This window comes from Doryrhamphus excisus, linkage group LG9, assembly GCF_037039965.1.
Source record: "Doryrhamphus excisus strain RoL-2023G ecotype Guam linkage group LG9, RoL_Dexc_Guam_v1.1, whole genome shotgun sequence".
In the NCBI taxonomy this organism is placed as follows: domain Eukaryota; kingdom Metazoa; phylum Chordata; class Actinopteri; order Syngnathiformes; family Syngnathidae; genus Doryrhamphus; species Doryrhamphus excisus.
The window spans coordinates 6264329-6285100 of record NC_136365.1 but is presented as its reverse complement, the minus strand read 5'-3'; the positions used below and the strand labels follow the sequence as shown (position 1 = coordinate 6285100).

The following is a 20772-nucleotide window of genomic DNA, read 5'->3' as shown; positions in this document are numbered from 1 at the left end:
TCTGGGAACAGGTCTTTAATGACTGTGCATGGCTGCCATTGCTATTGTGTCATGCAGACTGACACTCGTATGAAGTAGCTCATGAAAATAAATATACATCTGTACAATACATAAATCATAGCTCAAAAGAAGGGGTGGTGCCGTGGAGCAATAAAGGCAGGAAAAGGAAAGTGGATACAGGAGGCAATGGTGATAGAAAATTATCACAAGTGCTAATAGACACATTAAAGGACATTAAAGATGCATCTAAAAGTGCAAAGTGACGAGGGAGGGGGTGTCACATACAACTGTAGTATTTCGGTATATGTACTGTATGTATGCTATACAGTAGTATATGGTACATTTGCATTAGTGTGGGCTACACAAGATGACATTTTTGTGCCTAAGATGACATGAGGTAGTTTGGTAAGGGGTGGGGGGGTCAAGTGGAGAACAGGTTTGAGGTAAATCAGAGCAGAAAGGAATGACATCGGTGGAGGAGGCCTTCTAAACAATTCCGTATTTAGCCAGATCACTGAGCTCCATGTCACCAAAGGCCTCCCAAGGACAGACCACCGTGATGTCCGTGCCCAGGCCCTCCATGCCGGGAATGTCGTCTCCGAATCTGCACACGGAAAACACACCATGAACGCACCGTGACGGTTGCTATGGACAACCTAAAGTATACTGACCCCTTCTGGCCTGGTTTAGGGGCCTTGCTCTTGAACGTGCGAGTGGTCCTCTGCTTGAATTTGGGGGGAGCCTTCTTGTCGGCGGGGGTCGCAACTGCTGTGTCTGCCATTGTTATTTGCTGGAAACACAAGTTTAGAAGTGCTTAAGTGCTTTTCCTCTAAGGCTCTTTGGGATGATCTCACCTGCGCATGGAGTGGTCTTAAGTGGTCAAAGCTATTTTTAGCTCTCTGGCTTTAGATTATGAGTCAACACCAGAATAGCTACCATTCACCTACTGCCTCACTTACACACACACACACACACACACACTTTAAGGTGGTTTGTGTTCTGGACAACTGACATCTTTTTTTATGTAACATTTCTTGCAGAGAAATGGTCCACCACAATGATTGCAACGTTATTTATTATTTATTATAATTTATTTATTGTGACTAAGTCACAGACTCATTTCTTCTTGTAGATTAAATTTTCTGCATACTTTATGTTACCTGATTTCATTTGGAAATTGGAAGTTTTTTGTTTTTTTTTGACCGACTTAACTGAAGTGTAAATTATAAGTATAAATTTCCCACCCATTAACACAAACTGAATAAGTTTTCCTCTTGCAGATCATTAATTTTCAGATAGATGAATTATTTTTATATACATAAAAAGAATGCAGACAGAAGTGGTTTGTGTTGCATCCAGTCAGATAAGGACTTCAAACTGTTTTTAAACAATATAAGTTCATCTTTGCTAGTAATAAACACAAAGTAAAAAATAAGGATTTCTAATATTTTTTTAATCAAAGTTTAAAAAAACTGAAAAATGTAAAAAAAGATATTTACTTTTTATTTTTCTGTAGAATTAAACAAGCTCAGCTTCTTCCTACTGCTTTTCAGACATACTGAATTGTGATGTCTTTCTTGAGCATGGCTGAAAAAAAGTTTTTTGTGCTCAGTAATATTCTAAACACATATACAAAATGTAAAACAAAAAAGGTAAATACAACACTATTACTGAAAATATTCTGTAATGTAAATGTTCTATTTTTTTGCTTTTTTTTTGACTAAATGAAGGAAAAAGCATGCAATTTTTTGAATGCTGCCATGTCAAATGATTGGTAATAAACAGCTCCAAATGAATTGAAGGCAAGTATGACTAAAGAATAACAAAGGCCGCTAACATAGTCTCCTTTCAATGTCACTTTAGTTTAACGCTGAAAGAAGAAAGTGCCGTCTTACCTGCTGATGCTGACTTTCTCACGTCCTTCTTTTCTGCCGTCTTACTTTGCGTCTTTGTGCCGTTTGTTCTCCTCTCGTCTCTTTTATACCGGTACTGCTAATCCCCCTGGCAGGTACATGTCCCACCTCGGGGTCGCTAATTGGCCTTAATGTTATTTTAGTTTGCAGGGTGAGGGGTGGGTTTCCATGTGAGAAGACTGAGTGGACATTCTTACATAAGGATGTATGCATAGTCATTCTCAACAAACCGATGGCAATGTTTAACGTGTCTGTGTTACTCTTGAATAAAAAAATAATATAAGGGCGTATACAATCTTTATAAACCCCAGGCCTCATATAAGAAAAAGTATGTTTACTTCAATACATGCTAAAAATTCATACATAGTCACTCTAAACCAAGGGTGGCACACATAATATTGTGTTTTATGGCTATATCAATATCAATAGTTTGTTTCTACCTTTTTCCATTCTTTAGTAATCAGCTGTAGAACATAGGTAAGTTTCAGGGAAATTTTAGTTCCCGACTAAAAAATAAAATGGAGAAAACCAGCTTTTTGTGAAAAGGTACACACTTTCACTTCGACATGTGTCACACTTGGGCACACGTGTGTGCGCGCGTGTTAAAATTCCCCTTCAGTGCATGACTCCATGCTCTCTCACTTCTCACTTCCACTGGTGTGATTCTTCCATCGACACCAGGCTCTTATCAAATGCACTTCTGCAACTTTGCAGCTTTTTTTTACATGCTTTAAAAGTGCCCTGAAATGTTAATGCCTTAGTCTAGAGTTGCATCATCATCTCTATTTGCCCCATGCACAAAAAAAACACATAAATATGTTGTGGGATGGAATGTATTAAATGAGTGTATATACACTTTTTCACATTATATAATTACTTTTAAATGGCTTATCAAATATTTTGTTTGTTTGTAGTATAACTTTAATTCTCCAAATGCAGTATTTTGACATCATTCTCATAAAATTACTACTCTTTGTTACTGTTAGTTGTTGTTGTTTTTTAAGTTTTCTGTTGAATTGTATTTTAGAATGTGTTGGGCTGTTTAAAAACAACACATATGTGTTTATTCCACCACAGGAGATACAGTATGTCATATTATGGTATCGAATATTGAATTAAACAATTTTAGACAAAAGTTTAGACAAACTTTAGACAAAAGTCAGACAATATCGGTATGTTGTTTTTCAGCAAAAAAACAATATTGAACATGTGAGTATTTTAGGGATGCACGGTGGTTGGCGCGGGGACCACACAGGTTCGATTCTCCACTTGGACATATTTGTGTGGCGTTTGCATGTTCTCCCCGTGCATGCGTGGGTCTTCTCCGGGTATTCCAGGTTCCTCCCACATTCCAAAAACATGCTAGGTTAATTGCTGATTCCAAATTGTCCATAGGTATGAATGTGAGTGTGAATGGTTGTTTGACTATATGTGCCCTGTGATTGGCTGTGGGTCGCGGGGGTGCTGGAGCCTATCCCAGCTGTCTTCGGGTGAGAGGCGAGATACACCCTGGACTGGTCACCAGCCAATCACAGGGCACAGGGCACAACTCCACACAGAGATGGCCGAGGGTGGAATTGAACTTGGGTCTCCTAGCTGTGAGGCCTGCGTGCTAACCGCTCAACCGCCGTGCAGCCACACAAAGTACAATGAGATGAAAATATTACACAATGACCTGTAAATACATGCATTGTTACTTTATTGTTCCCCCCCACCCCCCCGACCCCCCCAACACCACCGCCACCAGCCGGCCTCCTGAGCAAGGACACAGGAAAAGGACATGAAATATATCTTGGCAATAAATGTAAAATAGCACACATTCTTTCCTTCCATCGGTTGTATTCTAGTTGACCCTTCAGTGCCACAGTGTCCGTGCACAAGTGAAATTCTTATGTGGCCAACACATATAGTACTGTATATATAGTATACACTGTACATTGAGTACTCCCCGCACCAACATTGTAACATATATTTAAATGTATGTATAGTTTCTCTTATTGGGGGGGGATGTTAGTGCGGTCTCCACAGATTGCCAATAAATCACTTCTATTGTTATGTTCTTTTGATGCTTTTGTGGACAGTTAAGAATGTTAATTGCACATTAGACCAGGGGGCTCAAACACGCGGCACGTGGGCCAAATGTGGCCCGCAGGACACTCGTTTGAGGCCCCCGCCTTGATATGAAAGTTTAATGTTTGATATGGATGCTGTATGGTATCATGTACCCAGAAAAAATTATTACGTTTGATTAATGTTCATGTTAAAGGTTAAATAACTGTTAATAGTTATCCTCCCTATCCGTGTGGAAGTGGTAAGTTTTTGGCTATTTAAGTTTAAAGGAAATAACTTGAAGGCTACCGTTTAGGTTGCTAGCTCTCTAGTTTGCGAGTTAGCATGTGTCTCAAGACCCTGCAGTTGCGCAATATGTTGTAAATAAAAAAAGTATAAATGTGACCATAGTCGTGTTTTGTCATGTCTACAGGGCTCTAATAATGCTTTGTTCGTTTTAATCTGAAAAAATTTGTCTACCCACCAACTATATGTGGTTTCTTAAGTTTTTTTTATTTGCCGTTTTATTATTATTATTATATTTATTTATTACTGATTGATTTATTTTCTTTATTCTTGATTTGTTTATTTATTTTTCATCTTATTTTGTGTAGAAAAATAAAAAGTAAGATATTTGAGAACAGTGGAATGTTTTATCAGAGCTTTTCTTGTAGAAAATTGGAACCAAAGTGAAGTTTTTAAAATTTTTTTGTTTTTAATAAATGTGTTTTTTTTGGGTTTTTTTGGAAAACCTGATGCAGCCCAGTTCTCAGCCAGACCCTAGCTCCAGTGGCCCCCAGGTAAATTGAGTTTGAGACCCCTGCATTAGACCTTCATCATTCATTATGACCTTATTTGAAACATCTATGACAATGACTAAGCGTTTTATGATGGCTGATTACTTCAATATTTATTTTTTGTCGTTGTTGTTGCCAGAATGTTTTTCTCTTGTTCTGTATTCTAAATGAGCAGGGCACATTGCATAAGCTTGCTGCATCAACAACAGGGTCTTAGGATTACCAACACATGTCGTGAGGTCAAGCGAGTTATAGGTTGTGTAAGGGATCTTTGTCAAATAGCTGCAGAGTTGGGAGCTGAGAGTAATCCAGCAAGCTGAGGTTTACCTGCATTACATCATGATGTTCTCTTACTGCTAAACTCTCTTCAAAGAAGAATCAAGTTGTCAGCTTGAGCTGCTGGAATGTCGCACGCAAACTGATAAGCATACAGGACTTATTACGTCCATCAGCATGTTTGTGGCCAACTATTGTACTGCTAACATCCTGTCTGTAGGCAACTTAAAACGTCTTACTGAACAATCAAAGGATGCCAGGGTAACTTTTACATTTTTTAACACCAAACTTCTTTGTATTTAAAGAAAAAAAGACTTTGTTTTGTTTTCATTCATTCATTTTCTAACGCTTTTTCCTCACGAGGGTCGCGGGGGTGCTGGAGCCTATCCCAGCTGTCTTTGGGTGAGAGGCAGGGTACACCCTGGACTGGTCGCCAGCCAATCACAGGGCACATATAGACAAACAACCATTCACACTCACATTCATACCTATGGACAATTTGGAGTCGCTAATAAACCGAACAAGTTTTTGGAATGTGGGAGGAAACCCACGCACGAGGACAACATACAAACTCCACACAGAGATTTTTTTTTTTTTTTATTAACACATGTATTTGTAATATGAAATTTCCCCTAAAATATATATGTTGTCTTTAATTATGTGTATTTTTTACTTTGGATTTGTGTACACTCATGAATATTCTTCCACTTATCTTTATCTTTGTTTATTTCAATTGACTTTAACATGTATTTAACATGTTAAAGACAGGAAGAAACCAAGCTATGATTATAAGTTTTGCTTTTGTCTACTACTTTTCAGATATGTTGAATTGTACAAGAAACGTTGTTCCTCAAAGAATACCAGAAACAACCAAACCATGACCATCATTATTAAATTTTTAATTAAAGATACAGGATTAAAGATACAAGATACAGGATGGGGTCTAATACAAGGATTGTGTCCCCCATGTGGACAACAAACCAAAATGCAACCAGAATTCTTCTTGAGAAGGTCACCACATTAGGAGCTTATGTAGGATAAGATGATTAGATGATTTTGCCCTTGTAATTAAAACATTGGGAGGAATTACAGTAGCCTTATTGTATTGTAACCCATGGTCATTAAAAACAGCTAAAAAGAGGCAGCTAATAATGCACATCATGGGACGCAGGTATTCCAAAAAGCTTTTAATAGCGGTTATTGTCGGCGGCAGAGGTGTTTCCCATTACGTGCATAAATTAGCTGACTCTTTTTGGCTGTTTTTATAGAAAGAGAAAGATATGTGTTCATATCAAGGACTGTAGATGATGGGCAAAATCCCCAAATATGTACATATGTGTGTATGTATGAATTTCTATATATTTTTAATTAATAATTTAATTAATATTTAATAATTAATTAATAATTGGTCATACCAGTTTAAATTTATAGTAAAAATATTGTTGGAAAAATACCATATTCGATTCATATGCATATAGGATTTGTATTTTTATTATCTGGCAACATGAATAGTATTTGCATTGGAACTATTAAACATTATTATAAAAACTAAGGCTATGTAATGTAAGAAAGGACGCCTATTGGTTGATTCTACCTTCAAAAGACCATCACTGTCAACTCTGTCGTTTTCCAGGGGGAAAATGTCACCACCCAGACAACTTAAGATACCTTAAGACACCTTAAAACACAATAAGACAACACCCAGTGTAAAATACAGTAAAAGCACACCAGGAAAATAACATGGTTGCACCAAAGGAGGCAGTTATGTTTTTATACCAGCACCCCTTCCCTCCCAACCCGTGTGTCGGGGAGGCTTGGAGGGAGATCCATGATTCATCATATCCTCTAAAATGTCCATCCATCCATCCATTTTTTCATGCCGCTTAAAATGTCCACTATTTCCAAATACTAATATTGGCAAGTATGGGAAAAAAAAAGCCCAACATTGTCCCCTGTCCAGAGGCGACACGTCATCTAATATGTCCCGGCAGTCAAACCTATCAAGAACAACTGTCCGGTTCCCAAGAAACCTCTTATCACAACTGCCTCCACTACTACGGTTACCACCACCGCATGCGGCTAATAAGTCCAAAAGCTGCAAAACATTTCAGTTCACTCTTTCTATAAAAGCCGTGGAGACTCCAATGAAAAAAATGCTAATTGGACTTTTCTCCTTTGTCCTGGTGTCATCCGTCATTGCCAATGAGAAAGGTAACTAAACTGATCCAACACGTGTACTGCATGGAAAGATCATGGCTCCTTTTCACAGCTTTATGATGTTTGACATTTACACAGTTTAAATGTTACATGCTCAACATGTGAAAAAATGTAATGTGCATGCCGGGCCAGTAGTTGGTGCTCCATAGTAGATTAATATAATTTTTACACCATAGATGTCCATAAAATTTAAAGGATTCACTTTGACTTTCAACTTTTGTTTATAAAACGCTCAAACCAATCCAACATTGTTTGATATATGCAGGCTATGCTATGCTATGCTATGCTAACTTTGTCTGTAACGTTCTTTTGAAAGCAGGCCTAATGTTTTCATACAATTATTGTTTAATTTTATTTATTTACTTTTATTTTAGTTTATATTTTTATATTATTATTTACAAAAATGAGCTGCCCTGTGATTGGCTGTACACCGCCTCTCGCCCGAAGACAGCTGGGATAGGCTCCAGCACCCCCGTGACCCTCGTGAGGATAAGCGGTAGAAAATTCACAAATGAATGAATGAATACTTTTATTTTAGTTTCTATTTCTATATTATTATTTACAAAAATGAGCTGCCCTGTGATTGGCTGGTGACAAGTCCAGGGTGTACCTCGCCTCTCTCCCAAAGGAAGTCACCTGGGATAGGCTCCAGCATACCGCGCAACCCCCACATTTCATTGAAGGACAATTGCCATTGGAAATGAATGGATGGATGCATGATTGGTGCTGCAATGCTGCTTCTGTCCACCAGAGGACGCCATATGACGCCAGCGGGAGGCTGATATCTTTGCAGCGCTCTGGAGGCACCAATGAACGCTTTTCTTGGACAAAATGCATCATGAGAAAACTTTACATTTTTAACTTGTATTGCTATTTGTACATCTCCTTGGTACCTTTTGAGTGTTAAGGTACTGTGTGATGATTTTAGTGTTCTTTACAAGACGACACTGTGAGTCAGTAATGACCTCCTGTTATTTCCAATGGATTGACAGCCGTGTTTTCCTGATATGCTCCTGCCAAGGAAAGAGTTGTAGACTGTAGAAGCTGCAGGGTTCAAAGTTTAAGAAAAAAGGAGCGGCTTATAAACAGACCAGAATTTATGGTAGATATTTAAAAACAGGCTTACAGTATTGATAAAAAATACTAAAGTGGAATGTAAGACACTCAAAATGACTGCTGATGTAACTGCTGATGTGCTTTTTCTCAGATGGGATGCCACCCAAGCTGAACGACAGAAGAGCTGCAGAGGCCTTCATCGAGTCTGCTGAAGTGGTGATCATTGGATTCCTGGAGGTCAGAAAACAGACTAACATCTGCACTCAGATGGAACAGATGAGAACTTTTTCATGACTTCTTGTATCACTCTTCCGTGCCACAAACCAGACATAAAAGAGCCAAATTAAGAGACGATGCGGAGGTCCCACCATTCATTCACATCTTGCTGGTTCTTTGATATAACTGTCCCTGCCACACCTGTGGGAGGGGAGACGCTCGGCCACTTTGAAGGCTTGTGGGTGAAGCTAGTTTCTGGTATAAATAAGAATTACAAAATAGCTCATAGTGCAAGCGAGCAGTGTAAAATGTCAGGTATGAAAAGCTGCTCTGAAGAAAGAACAGTTAAGAATGTATTGTAATGATAAATGAAGGCTAAATGAACCTCATTGGATTAGCTCATAGTGTACTTATTTTTACTGGCTAGTGACAGAAATGTGTGTAATGGTGTCTCGCAAATAGCTCCCATTTAAAGTCTGTGCTCATTCCTGCAATTTTTTTTCCAGCTCACTTGCGCTCTTTTACGACCACGGTCGCTCCTTCAATTGCATTTTTCGTTTTGGTTTTGAAGAAGAAATGAAGGGAAAGGAAGCCGCACAGACTCTTGATGTGCTTCAACGGTTTAAATGTGGCCCAGAATCCTCCCATCGCCCGTTCCTTTTACATTCAGAGTGTGGGAATGAAAACAGACATCCACATGGAATTTGCAGAAAAAAAATTATATTTGGATTTGTCCATACTTATGAATAATAATAATGATTGTTAATATATCACATCATATCATAGCAATGCCCAGATCACACCAACAAAGATGTTAATAGTTCTCATAATCACATTTCATGTAATTCCTCATTGACGAGTGGTTAACACGCAGGCTAGGAAACACAGGTTTGATTCCCTACTCGGGCATCTCTGTGTGGAGTTTGCATGTTCTCCCCGTGCATGCGTGGGTTTCCTCCCACATTCCAAAAACATGCTAGGTTAATTGGTGACTCCAAATTATCCACAGGTATGAATCAGAGAGTGGGAATGAAAACAGACATCCAGATGGATTTTGCAGAAAAAAATATATATTTGGATTTGTCCATACTTATGAATAATAATAATGATTGTTAATATATCACATCATATCATAGCAATACCCAGATCACACCAACAAAGATGTTATTAGACATTGATAGTTCTCATAATTTACATTTCATGTAATTTCTCATTGCCGAGTGGTTAACACGCAGGCTAGGAGACACAAGTTTGATTCCCTACTCGAGCATCTCTGTGTGGAGTTTGCATGTTCTCCCCGTGCATGCGTGGGTTTCCTCCCACATTCCAAAAACATGCTAGGTTAATTGGTGACTCCAAATTGTCCACAGGTATGAATCAGTGTGGGAATGAAAACAGACATCCAGATGGATTTTGCAGAAAAAAAAATATATTTGGACTTGTCCATACTTATGAATAATAATAATGATTGTTAATATATCACATCATATCATAGCAATACCCAGATCACACCAACAAAGATGTTATTACACATTGATAGTTCTCATAAATTACATTTCATGTAATTTCTCATTGCCGAGTGGTTAACACGCAGGCTAGGAGACACAAGTTTGATTCCCTACTCGAGCATCTCTGTGTGGAGTTTGCATGTTCTCCCCGCGCATGAGTGGGTTTCCTCCCACATTCCAAAAACATGCAAAGTTAATTGGTGACTCCAAATTGTCCATAGGTATGAATGTGAGTGTGAATGGTTGTTTGACTATATATGCCCTGTGATTGGCGTGGCGTGTACCCTTCCTCTTGCTGGGATAGTCTCCATGGATGGATGCCTCTTTTTTAAAATACTATGTAATAGAATGCTGTTGCTTGGTGTCTCGGTGTCACATGTTTGACATTTAGCATATTTACCAAAGCAGTACTGTGAATACTTGTAGCTTTTATACAAAACGGAACAGTATTTACCAGTGAATAGTTTTACATTTTTTGTATACACGCTTCCTGTGTATAGTGAAATGTGCATCAACAGCTTTACTATGTTGCACTTGTGTTTGTGTACAGAAATAAAGTAACTACTGCATTGCAGGGAGAGGAGAGTCTCGGCTACAGAGAACTTCTGGAAGCTGCAAAGCGGGTCGATTCCGTCCCGGTGGCCACTAGTTTTGAGAAGGAGGTGTGGGCCGACTATGGCATCAAATCAGACACCATCAGCCTTTTCAGGAAGGTACCCTCATGGATGCATGTGTCTTATTAGATGTTATGAGATTTTGACAATACTGAAACGTGTGCCATGTGTCCAGGCAGATAACCATCAAGAGAACCTTGTCGTTGCTGAGGCCAAGAAGCTGGAAACTGACGGTCTTGTCAACTTCATCATTGTAAACGAGGTCCGATACGTGACAGAATACAGTCAAGTGGTGGGTTCATTCAGATGTATGATCTTAAAAATGATCTCTTACTCCTCCTTAACTAAATCTCTCTCCGTAGACAGCCGTGGGCATCTTCAACTCAGAGGTGAAGACGCACCTCCTGCTCTTTGCCAACAGGGGGAGCAAAGAATATACCGAGCTGAAAGAGAAGCTAGTGGCTTTAGCTCCGGAGTTCACAGGCAAGGTGAGCAAGCTCTACGATGTCTGAATCGCCGTCAAGTGAAAAAAGAAGTGTGTGTTTTTGATGATAACCAAATGGTACTGAGCAGCCAGGATGCAGATGTGTTTACCCCTTTCCTAGGCCCTGATAGGTTCCACTTTACATTTTACAATGACATAATGGGTACCACTATATTGACAGTTACTATGGTACCCATTATGGTGTAATGGGTAATAATGGGTACCATAGTTGTACCAATTGACATCCAGATGGATTTTGCTGGTAATATATTTGCTTATTAAATCCTACCCCTCCATCTGGTACTTTTACAATCAGTAACTGTTACATTTGTTCACTTCCTGCTTTCCATAATACAGTTTAAGGTTTTTTTGTTTTTGTTTTTTTTATAATTTTTTAAATAATTATAATAAATAATAATTATTTTTTTTAATAATGCACCTCGTACCGAAGGTACCAGCAAAATCCATCTGGATGTCAATCGGTACAATTATGGTACCCATTATTACCCATTACACCATAATGGGTACCATAGTAACTGTCAATATAGTGGTACCCATTATGTCATTGTATGGTCATATCACCTTGTACTTCAGTACGAGGTGCATTCTTAAAAAAAAATCATTATTTATTTATAATTATTAAAAAATATATAAAAAAAAACTTTAAACTGTATTATGGAAAGCAGGAAGTGAACAAATGTAACAATTACTGATTGTAAAAGTACCAGATGGAGGGGTACGATTTAATAAGCTTTGCTTTTTCTTACTCCTTTTTGATTATGGGATGCACTCAATTGTAATCTGATACATGTTAAATGAAATAAAACCATTACCATTACCATTTTCTATTTCTGGTTCATCCCTGGTATTCATCTGTGGTGCCATCACAATAACACATGGAAAAAAAGCACACTGAGCTGAGGTGTCAATTTTAGAGGTGTATTTAATAAGAAAAAAATAGACGCTTTGCTTCTCTTATCCAATCAAACTAACCAACCTGTTTTTAAGTTCTTATTCGTGCTCATCGATGGAGCCGTCACGTCCAACTCGCGGTCACTGGGATACTTTGGACTCAGACCTAAGGACCTCCCACGTGTCGGCATCTACGACGGGGACTCTGACATGAAGTGGCTCCTGCCAGAAGGACCCGTTTCTACTGAGCATGTGCGAGAGTTCTGTCATTCCTTCTTGCGAGGGGAGCTGAAGGTGAGCAACCACTGAAATAATGTAATGTCAACGGTTATCATGTCTTACCACTGGTGTAGTACGCTTCTTGTATACCCTTAGCACTTTTTAAATAAAACGGCAAAAAAAACCTTAAGAAACCACATATAGTTGGTGGGTAGACAAATTATTTTTTTCAGATTAAAATGAACAAAGCATTATTAGAGCCCTGTAGACATGACAAAACACGACTATAGTCACATTTATACTTTTTTTATTTAAAACATATTGCGCAACTGCAGGGTCTTGAGACACATGCTAACTCGCAAACTAGAGAGCTTATTTCCTTTAAACTTAAATAGCCAAAAACTTACCACTTCCACACGGATAGGGAGGATAACTATTAACAGTTATTTAACCTTTAACATGAATATTAATCAAACGGAATAATTTTTTCTGGGTACATGATACCATACAGCATCCATATCAAACTTGCGCGGGCCGCACTAACATTAAACTTTCATATCAAGGCGGGGGCCTCAAAATAGTGTCCTGCGGCCCACATTTGGCTCGCGGGCTGCATGTTTGAGACCCCTGGACTACACCCTTAGCTGCAAGCCATCATTGCTGCAAAGGGAAAATTAACCCAATATTTTTCATTTCCCTTCCTGTAGAGAGGTAACACCCTAGTATCAAAATACTCCAAAAAGTAGCACCAAAAGTTAAGTTGTGAGTGCAAAAATGAATTCAAATTTAAATGTTCCAAACAGTGTAGCATTTAATTTTCTAAAACATATCATAACTGCCCTAATGAATTGTAGGTAAAAATTGCATTTGCTGTTTTTTCAGGATGTGAAGCAAGCTGGACCAGAAGGCAAAACAGAGCTATAAGACTGATACAAGTTGAAAAGTGAATAAAAACAAAGAGTAAAAGTTGAGTGTGTTCTCTGCCAGAGGAAACCTTTGCATCCTCAGCTGCACGACTGCCCATGGTGTGTCTTCTCGTGTTTTGTCTGCTCAAACGGTCCTCAGTGAGGCCGTCTGCGGCCTGTTTTGGCTGACCGCGTGACGGCGGCCAACAAGTTGCAGAAAAGGCTGGCATGGGTTTTCAGTCTGCCCGCAAATGTCATAGTCACGACCACAACACAACCACTTGAGGGAGAGTGACACACAACAGAGCAGGAAGACACCGAGGACACTCTGGACGGCGGTCAAAGGTCATCACCTACACCAGCCAATTGGATTGTTGAGCTCCGTCGTTGTTGGGCAGGTGAGAACATTATCAGCTCTGTTGTAGAGTTATTAGTTTCAGTGGGTCGAGTGAGTGAAAAAGTAGGTGTGGGTCAGTGTGTGTGTGTACAGAAAACCCACCTGCCACGTTCCCACCAACCCACAGGCCAGAGTAAGTGGCAGATGCAATAATATTGTCATTCTGTATGTAAAATAAACAAACAGTAATGGAGGGTTACCAGTGAATGGAATGCTAGTGAGGGTGATGCCACCTAAATGTCTGTTATTGGCTAGCGAAGGCCGCACTATTGTATCGACTGTCATTTTATGTTCCACAGACGGCCCCCTCCGCCACACTTTAGACACCCATGCATGTTTTGTCAGGAGATAGGGGAGTGGGTCCAAGCTCTGTCTTCTTGAGTCTGTCGCTGGTCAAGGACTGGGTTGCATTGTGGAGGGGTTTATGCAGAATTCAGACTTGTATTGCATGGTGAGACTTTTCCACAATTGGAGGTGAAATTCCGCTCCCGCTTACCTGCGTTAAATTGTCATTGTCTTCTATATATATGGTGTGTTATGAAGCAGCGTTATGGTTGCTACAGTGCCATTATTAATGAAGCAAGACACACATTTATTAAAAACCAAAAAATATACAAACTTTTTCAGTGCTTTGGTTCCGATTTTCTACAATAAAAGCTCTGATAAAACATTCCACTGTTCTCAAATATCTTAATTTTTATTTTTCTGCACAAAATAAGATGAAAATAAATTAACAAATCAAGAATAAAGAAAATCAATCAATCACTAATAAATAAATATAATAATAATAATAACGGCAAATAATAAAAACTTAAGAAACCACATATAGTTGGTGGGTAGACAATTTTTTTTTTCAGATTAAAATGAACAAAGCATTATTAGAGCCCTGTAGACATGACAAAACACGACTATAGTAACATTTATACTCTTTTTATTTACAACATATTGCGCAACTGCAGGGTCTTGAGACACATGCTAACTCGCAAACTAGAGAGCTAGCGACCTAAATGGTAGCCTTCAAGTTATTTCCTTTAAACTTAAATAGCCAAAAACTTACCACTTCCACACGGATAGGGAGGATAACTATTAACAGTTATTTAACCTTTAACATGAACATTAATCAAACGTAATAATTTTTTCTGGGTACATGATACCATACAGCATCCATATCAAACTTGCGCGGGCCGCACTAACATTAAACTTTCATATCAAGGCGGGGGCCTCAAACTAGTGTCCTGCGGGCCACATTTGGCCCGCGGGCCGCGTGTTTGAGACCCCTGCTCTAACCATTTATCTTCCAATACATCATAATCATAATCATCATAATCATTAGCTTTCTAATTGCACACCCTAGGGGCATATTCCACTGCACTTGTATATATGTTAATAAAGTCAAAAAAAATTCTCTCAAACTGAGCTACAGACAACGACAGTGAAAACATTTGTGTTTATCCCAGAATTTTTCACTCAAGCAAAGAAGGGAATGTCAAAGCCCAGACGGAGATCAACTTAATTGTTGGTGTTGTCCTGCCAAACCGATGCATCCGACGGGATTGGGAAACCCTGACAGGTGGCTTGGAGACACTGTGGGGATAGTGACATAACTAACAAGGAATTTTGTTTTTTATGTCATAAAGAGGCAAATATGGAATTTTAATATTTTATTTTAAGAATGAAATAAATCAGTATGATAATCACGGCCATAATGAGTGTGTGTGTCTAGTCACATAAAGTACATAAGTTCTGTTTTTTCCAAATTTGTTTTTAACTTTCTTACTGGTACACGAAGGATAAATGTGAGGACGTGTCTGCTGTTGTGACTTCTCAGACAAATATGACCATTTCTCCAAGTAACTGAAATAACTGTAAACACAAGGCTGTATGTATTTACACAAAACTTTTGCAATATGTTTGACTTTGGGTCTTGGCTGGGCCGTAGCTGGATTTATAGGTCATACTTTTTTAAGCGGTTCAAAAAAGGTTTAAAAAAAAAACTGGCTGGAATGGACATATGGAACAATATGGACCTATGGACCCCGTCCCCACCCCGCTTAATATGTGTATTAAGTTATATATTGCCACAAAAAATAAGCAAAAAAATATTAAACACCACAAGAATAGAAGAGAAAAATATACAATATACAAATCCTTCAAGTACAACATGTCCCAGCCCCCCTTCTCACAACCTCAACAAACTTTTCAACTCCTGAAAGTTTATTATTTCACAAGCTCAAAAAAAATGCAATTTGACTTAAATCCACATTTACACAATTAAAACTCTCATTCAAGAAAAGATCATATACATTTCATAATATGGTGTACATAAAGTGATGCCTTTACCTTTGGCCCCTTTTTCCGCTTCTTTCTAAATAATGAATGACCAGCACTATTATCATCACCTCCTACCATCACCCAACTAGCAGCCAAGGCTAAACCAACCTATATCCAATCAGAAATACTTTTTATTTCACATTTCCAAAGTGGTCTGCAATATAATGAATATGATATAATATTCATTCATTCATTCATTTTCTACCACGGGGGTGCTGGAGCCTATCCCAGCTGTCTTGGGACGAGAGGCGGGGTACACCCTGGACTGGTCTCCAGCCAATCACAGGGCACATATAGACAAACAACCATTCACACTCACATTCATACCTATGGACAATTTGGAGTCGCCAATTAACCTAGCATGTTTTTGGAATGTGGGAGGAAACCGGAGTACTTGGAGAGAACACGGGGAGAACATGCAAATTCCACACAGAGATGGCTGAGGGGGGAATTGAACTCTGGTCTGTGCGCTAACCACTTGCCCGCCGTGCAGCCAATGTGATATAATATTAACAATTAAATATGTTATTTTTGAGCAATTACTGTTGGAATTACCTTATAATTACAACAACGGCACCCCCCCCCCCATGCAAAACTTGCTTGGTTTCATCCACATCAGGATTTCGTGAACGCTGAGCATTGGTAAATAGACCCTCCGCTGCCCTCACCCTGCAGTGTCCCCTGAATTTCCGCTATGACCCATAGCTAAAACCACCACTGATTACAATACATTTGCTCACTTCATTTTAAAATACATAGTTAATCAAGTTAATCAAGATGGTAGCCTGGAACAGATTAATTCATAAACATAATTTTTATTGGACAATTTTTTTTGAGCGGCACGGCGGTCTAGTGGTTAGCGTGCAGACCTCATAGCTAGGAGACCAGGGTTCAATTCCACCCTCGGCCATCTCTGTGTGGAGTTTGCATGTTCTCCCCGTGCATGCGTGGGTTTTCTCCGGGTACTCCGGTTTCCTCCCACATTCCAAAAACATGCTAGGTTAATTGGCGACTCCAAATTGTCCATAGGTATGAATGTGAGTGTGAATGGTTGTTTGTCTATATGTGCCCTGTGATTGGCTGGCGACCAGTCCAGGGTTACCCCGCCTCTCGCCTGAAGAGAGCTGGGATAGGCTCCAGCACCCCCGCGACCCTCGTGAGGAAATGAATGAATGAATGAATTTGTTTTGAAATGAGAAGACTTTAGGAGTAAACTAGCATTACATCATTTTTATGTGTGTGTATTTGATTTGAGCTTTGGTTGTTTATGTCAGGTGAAAAAGTGGATAAAAGTCCTTTTCCTGCAACTGTGAAATAAGAACACTGCTCTAATAACAAGACAAGTCTTTGATTGCTCCTCAAACAAACATGTTTACCTCCCTGTCTGCTGTCTGCTTGGCTTCATCCTCAAAGAAGGAAACCATCCATACACAATGCCCTTCCTGTCTTTTTAGGAACATTTGCGGCAATTGTTTTGTGAAATTCATCCACAAAAAAAAAAAAAAATGAGCACAGGACTAGACATTGAAATTACAAGGCATGCTGTCCAAGAAAAATGCCGGACACCAGGAATAACGTGGAACACTAGACTTAGGAAACAAGGGCTTCAAGGTCAGCCCGCTCGACTAACATATGATGGCTGACACATTGTTGGCTGCTTGGGAGTCTCTGAGGCGTAAAGCCTCCATAAAGTATGCTTCTATAACCGATATTTAAATGCACGTTGGCGTATAGTTTAGATTAGCTGTTTTCATAGGAAGTGACCCACAACTTCATCCACACTTGAACCGTATGTCACATCCAAAGCCACATACATATCACATTTGTCCAACACAGGCTTTGCTTATATTTAGCTTATGTATGCATGATCCCATGAAGCCTTGGCTTGTGTGTGTTATCTTGAAGTTGCCAAGCGTTGGCCCCTGCCAGGTTCTGGTCCCTAAATAGTGCCTGCCGGCGGCTGTGGCGGGATGCTGCAACACTCTAATTAAGCCCTGTCGCATAATGAGCCTGACCGCTGGTCCATGTCACTCGATTAGTAGCTTGTGGTGCTCTCAGACTGTAGTTTGGGGTTTGTGGGGGTGGGACACGGCATGTGGGAGCGACGGAGGGCAGTAAGTTGATAGCAATAGCGCAGCTGGCAACCTTGACCCTGGAGGGGATCTATTAAAATACAATCACATTCTATACATGGATTTTACACATCAGTAGCAACGCTAGTTTGGACTTTTATGGATGTGTTATTGTATTATTGTGAATGCAGTGACCAAGGGAAAGGACTAAAACACATGTGCATGTGACATACAGTATTGTGCAAATTTGTATAAAGTTTGCAAAATGAATGTTAAACACTATGAAATATATTCATTATTTGGTATAAAAACAACAACTTGTGTGGATGCAGAACAGATAGGGAAGTGAGGAGGGACAGTTGCTGAAGTCTTTGCTGTAAAAATGTAAAAAAAAAAAGTTCAGGCAGCTCCCCTTACAGTATACATTCTTCTTTTATTATTGATGTTGACTTATGGATGCTTTTTTTGCTACAGTGTATCGTACTGAACGTTCTAATTCATGCAAGAACTCTCAACTGGTCTCACACTGGAACCCACATTGGAATTAACCTTGTTTATTATTGAAATAATTAAAAACACACAATGATTTTATGTCACACTAAAAAAGATGGTTTGATGATAATAGATTGTCCTTGAACTTAAATAAAACTAAAATCATGCTGTTTGGTAACAGCAGAAAGGACACGCACCAGCAAATACAAATAGACGGTGTAAACATTGAAAGGGTGAACGAAAATAAATTTCTGGGGATCACAATAAATGAAAATATGAGCTGGAAACCTCATATTATAAATATACAACATAAAGTGTATTGAACAAAGCAAAATTTGTTCTCAATCAGAAATCACTCCACACTCTTTATTGCTCTCCGGTTCTACCATATCTTACTTATAATGTGGAAATATGGGCTAATAACTATAAAAGCAATCTTCACTCGCTAAATGTACTGCAAAAAAGGTCAGTAAGGATAATTCATAATGGCGCCTACAGAGAACATACTAACTCTTTATTTCTAAAATCACAAATACTTAAACTTGCTGATATAGTTAATTTTCAAACAGCTAAAATAATGCATAAGGCTAAAAACAACAAATTACCTAAAAATGTCCCTTGATACTCAACACCTCCATACCGCCACTAGTGGTCAACCAATTATGGCACTTTAATTACTCCAAATCAAAGCAGGTGAATTAAACCCAAAGGCAGCATATATGGCTCCTACATTTATTTCGAAATACTTAAAAAATAAAAAGTCATACATCAACTGTACTGTATATTCATATTTTTATGTAATTTGCAACCACTTTTGTGCCCTGACTAATCAGTTGAGAATATCAACTATACATTTAGAACAGGGGTCTCAAACACGCGGCCCGCAGGCCAAATGTGACCCGCAGGACACTAGTTTGAGGCCCCCGCCTTGATGTGAAAGTTTAATGTTAGTGCGGCCCACGCAAGTTTGATATGGATGCTGTATGGTATCATGTACCCAGAAAAAATTATTACATTTGATTAATGTTCATGTTAAAGGTTAAATAACTGTAAATAGTTATCCTCCCTATCCGTGTGGAAGTGGTAAGTTTTTGGCTATTTAAGTTTAAATAACTTGAAGGCTACCGTTTAGGTCGCTAGCTCTGTAGTTTGTGAGTTAGCATGTGACCCTGCAGTTGCGCAATATGTTGTAAATAAAAAGAGTATAAATGTGACTATAGTCGTGTTTTGTCATGTCTACAGGGCTCTAATAATGCTTTGTTCATTTTAATCTGAAAAAAATAATTTGTCTACCCACCAACTATATGTGGTTTCTTAAGTTTTTATTATTTGCCGTTTTATTATTATTATTATTATATTTATTTATTACTGATTGATTGATTTTCTTTATTCTTGATTTGTTTATTTATTTTTCATCTTATTTTGTGCAGAAAAATAAAAAGTAAGATATTTGAGAACAATTGAATGTTTTATCAGAGCTTTTCTTGTAGAAAATCGGAACCAAAGCATTTTGTATATTTTTCTGTTTTTAATAAATGCGTTTTTTTTGGGGGGGGCAAACCTGATGCGGCCCAGCCTTGCCCAGACCCTAGCTCCAGTGGCCCCCAGGTAAATTGAGTTTGAGACCCTTGATTTAGAACATTTAAGATGCCTTCATTGAGAAAAAACACTTTTTGTCAAAATGCAAAAAATCTTCTATATAATATGAAATGATATAATGTCATTTCCAGCTAAAATATGCACATTCCACACACAAAAAATATATTTTTTATTTTACTAACTCTACTAGACTAACATTGTAGTAGAACAACAACAACACTGCGGTTTTCTGCACATTCAGTAGTTATACTAATGCAAGTAAACTGTATATGATATCATATAAAAAATACACAAAAAATAAGATAATTTGCAATGTCTGTCTGCCCTACTCTTTACTGTTTTACTTTTTGAAATAATTTCATTTAAACAGCAAAGCTGTTGCCATATGTGAGTTAATGACGGCTGCAGCAATAATTTCTATGGATTTTAGCTCATCTTTTTGCAACCACTGAATGTCAAAGAGGTAAGATGATTATGTAACATTAATTTGATGAAAATACTCTCAAATTCCCAGACATCACACGAACCAAGAACATTTTAGGGCTGCGCTGGGCTGAGTGAATTCTTGAAGCGAGTGCCAGGAGTGAGTAGGAGTTTCTGCGGCATTCCCCCTTTGACAAGTTGCAAGAGTTGACATGTGATTCTCCAGCCAATCAGAAGATCACCTCATTGTCTGACAGGGGACGCAGATAAGAGTATATAATGGACGTCGCAT

At 38.7% G+C, this 20772-nt stretch overlaps 2 protein-coding genes across 2 annotated transcripts; one reads left to right on the top strand and one right to left on the bottom strand.

Moving 5' to 3' along the window:
* Positions 1–1997, bottom strand: pde6ha (phosphodiesterase 6H, cGMP-specific, cone, gamma, paralog a). Its single transcript, XM_058046185.2, has 3 exons — positions 1896–1997; positions 672–790; positions 1–604 (listed from the first exon to the last, which is right to left on the bottom strand). The coding sequence occupies exons 2-3, from the start codon at positions 779–781 to the stop codon at positions 487–489; spliced, it is 228 nt and encodes a 75-aa protein (XP_057902168.1). The 5' UTR covers positions 782–790; positions 1896–1997; the 3' UTR covers positions 1–486.
* Positions 1998–7080: 5083 nt separating this feature from the next.
* Positions 7081–13223, top strand: erp27 (endoplasmic reticulum protein 27). Its single transcript, XM_058081874.2, has 7 exons — positions 7081–7246; positions 8460–8545; positions 10608–10745; positions 10822–10938; positions 11009–11134; positions 12139–12336; positions 13144–13223. The coding sequence occupies exons 1-7, from the start codon at positions 7180–7182 to the stop codon at positions 13183–13185; spliced, it is 774 nt and encodes a 257-aa protein (XP_057937857.2). The 5' UTR covers positions 7081–7179; the 3' UTR covers positions 13186–13223.
* The last annotated feature ends 7549 nt before the right edge of the window (positions 13224–20772 follow it).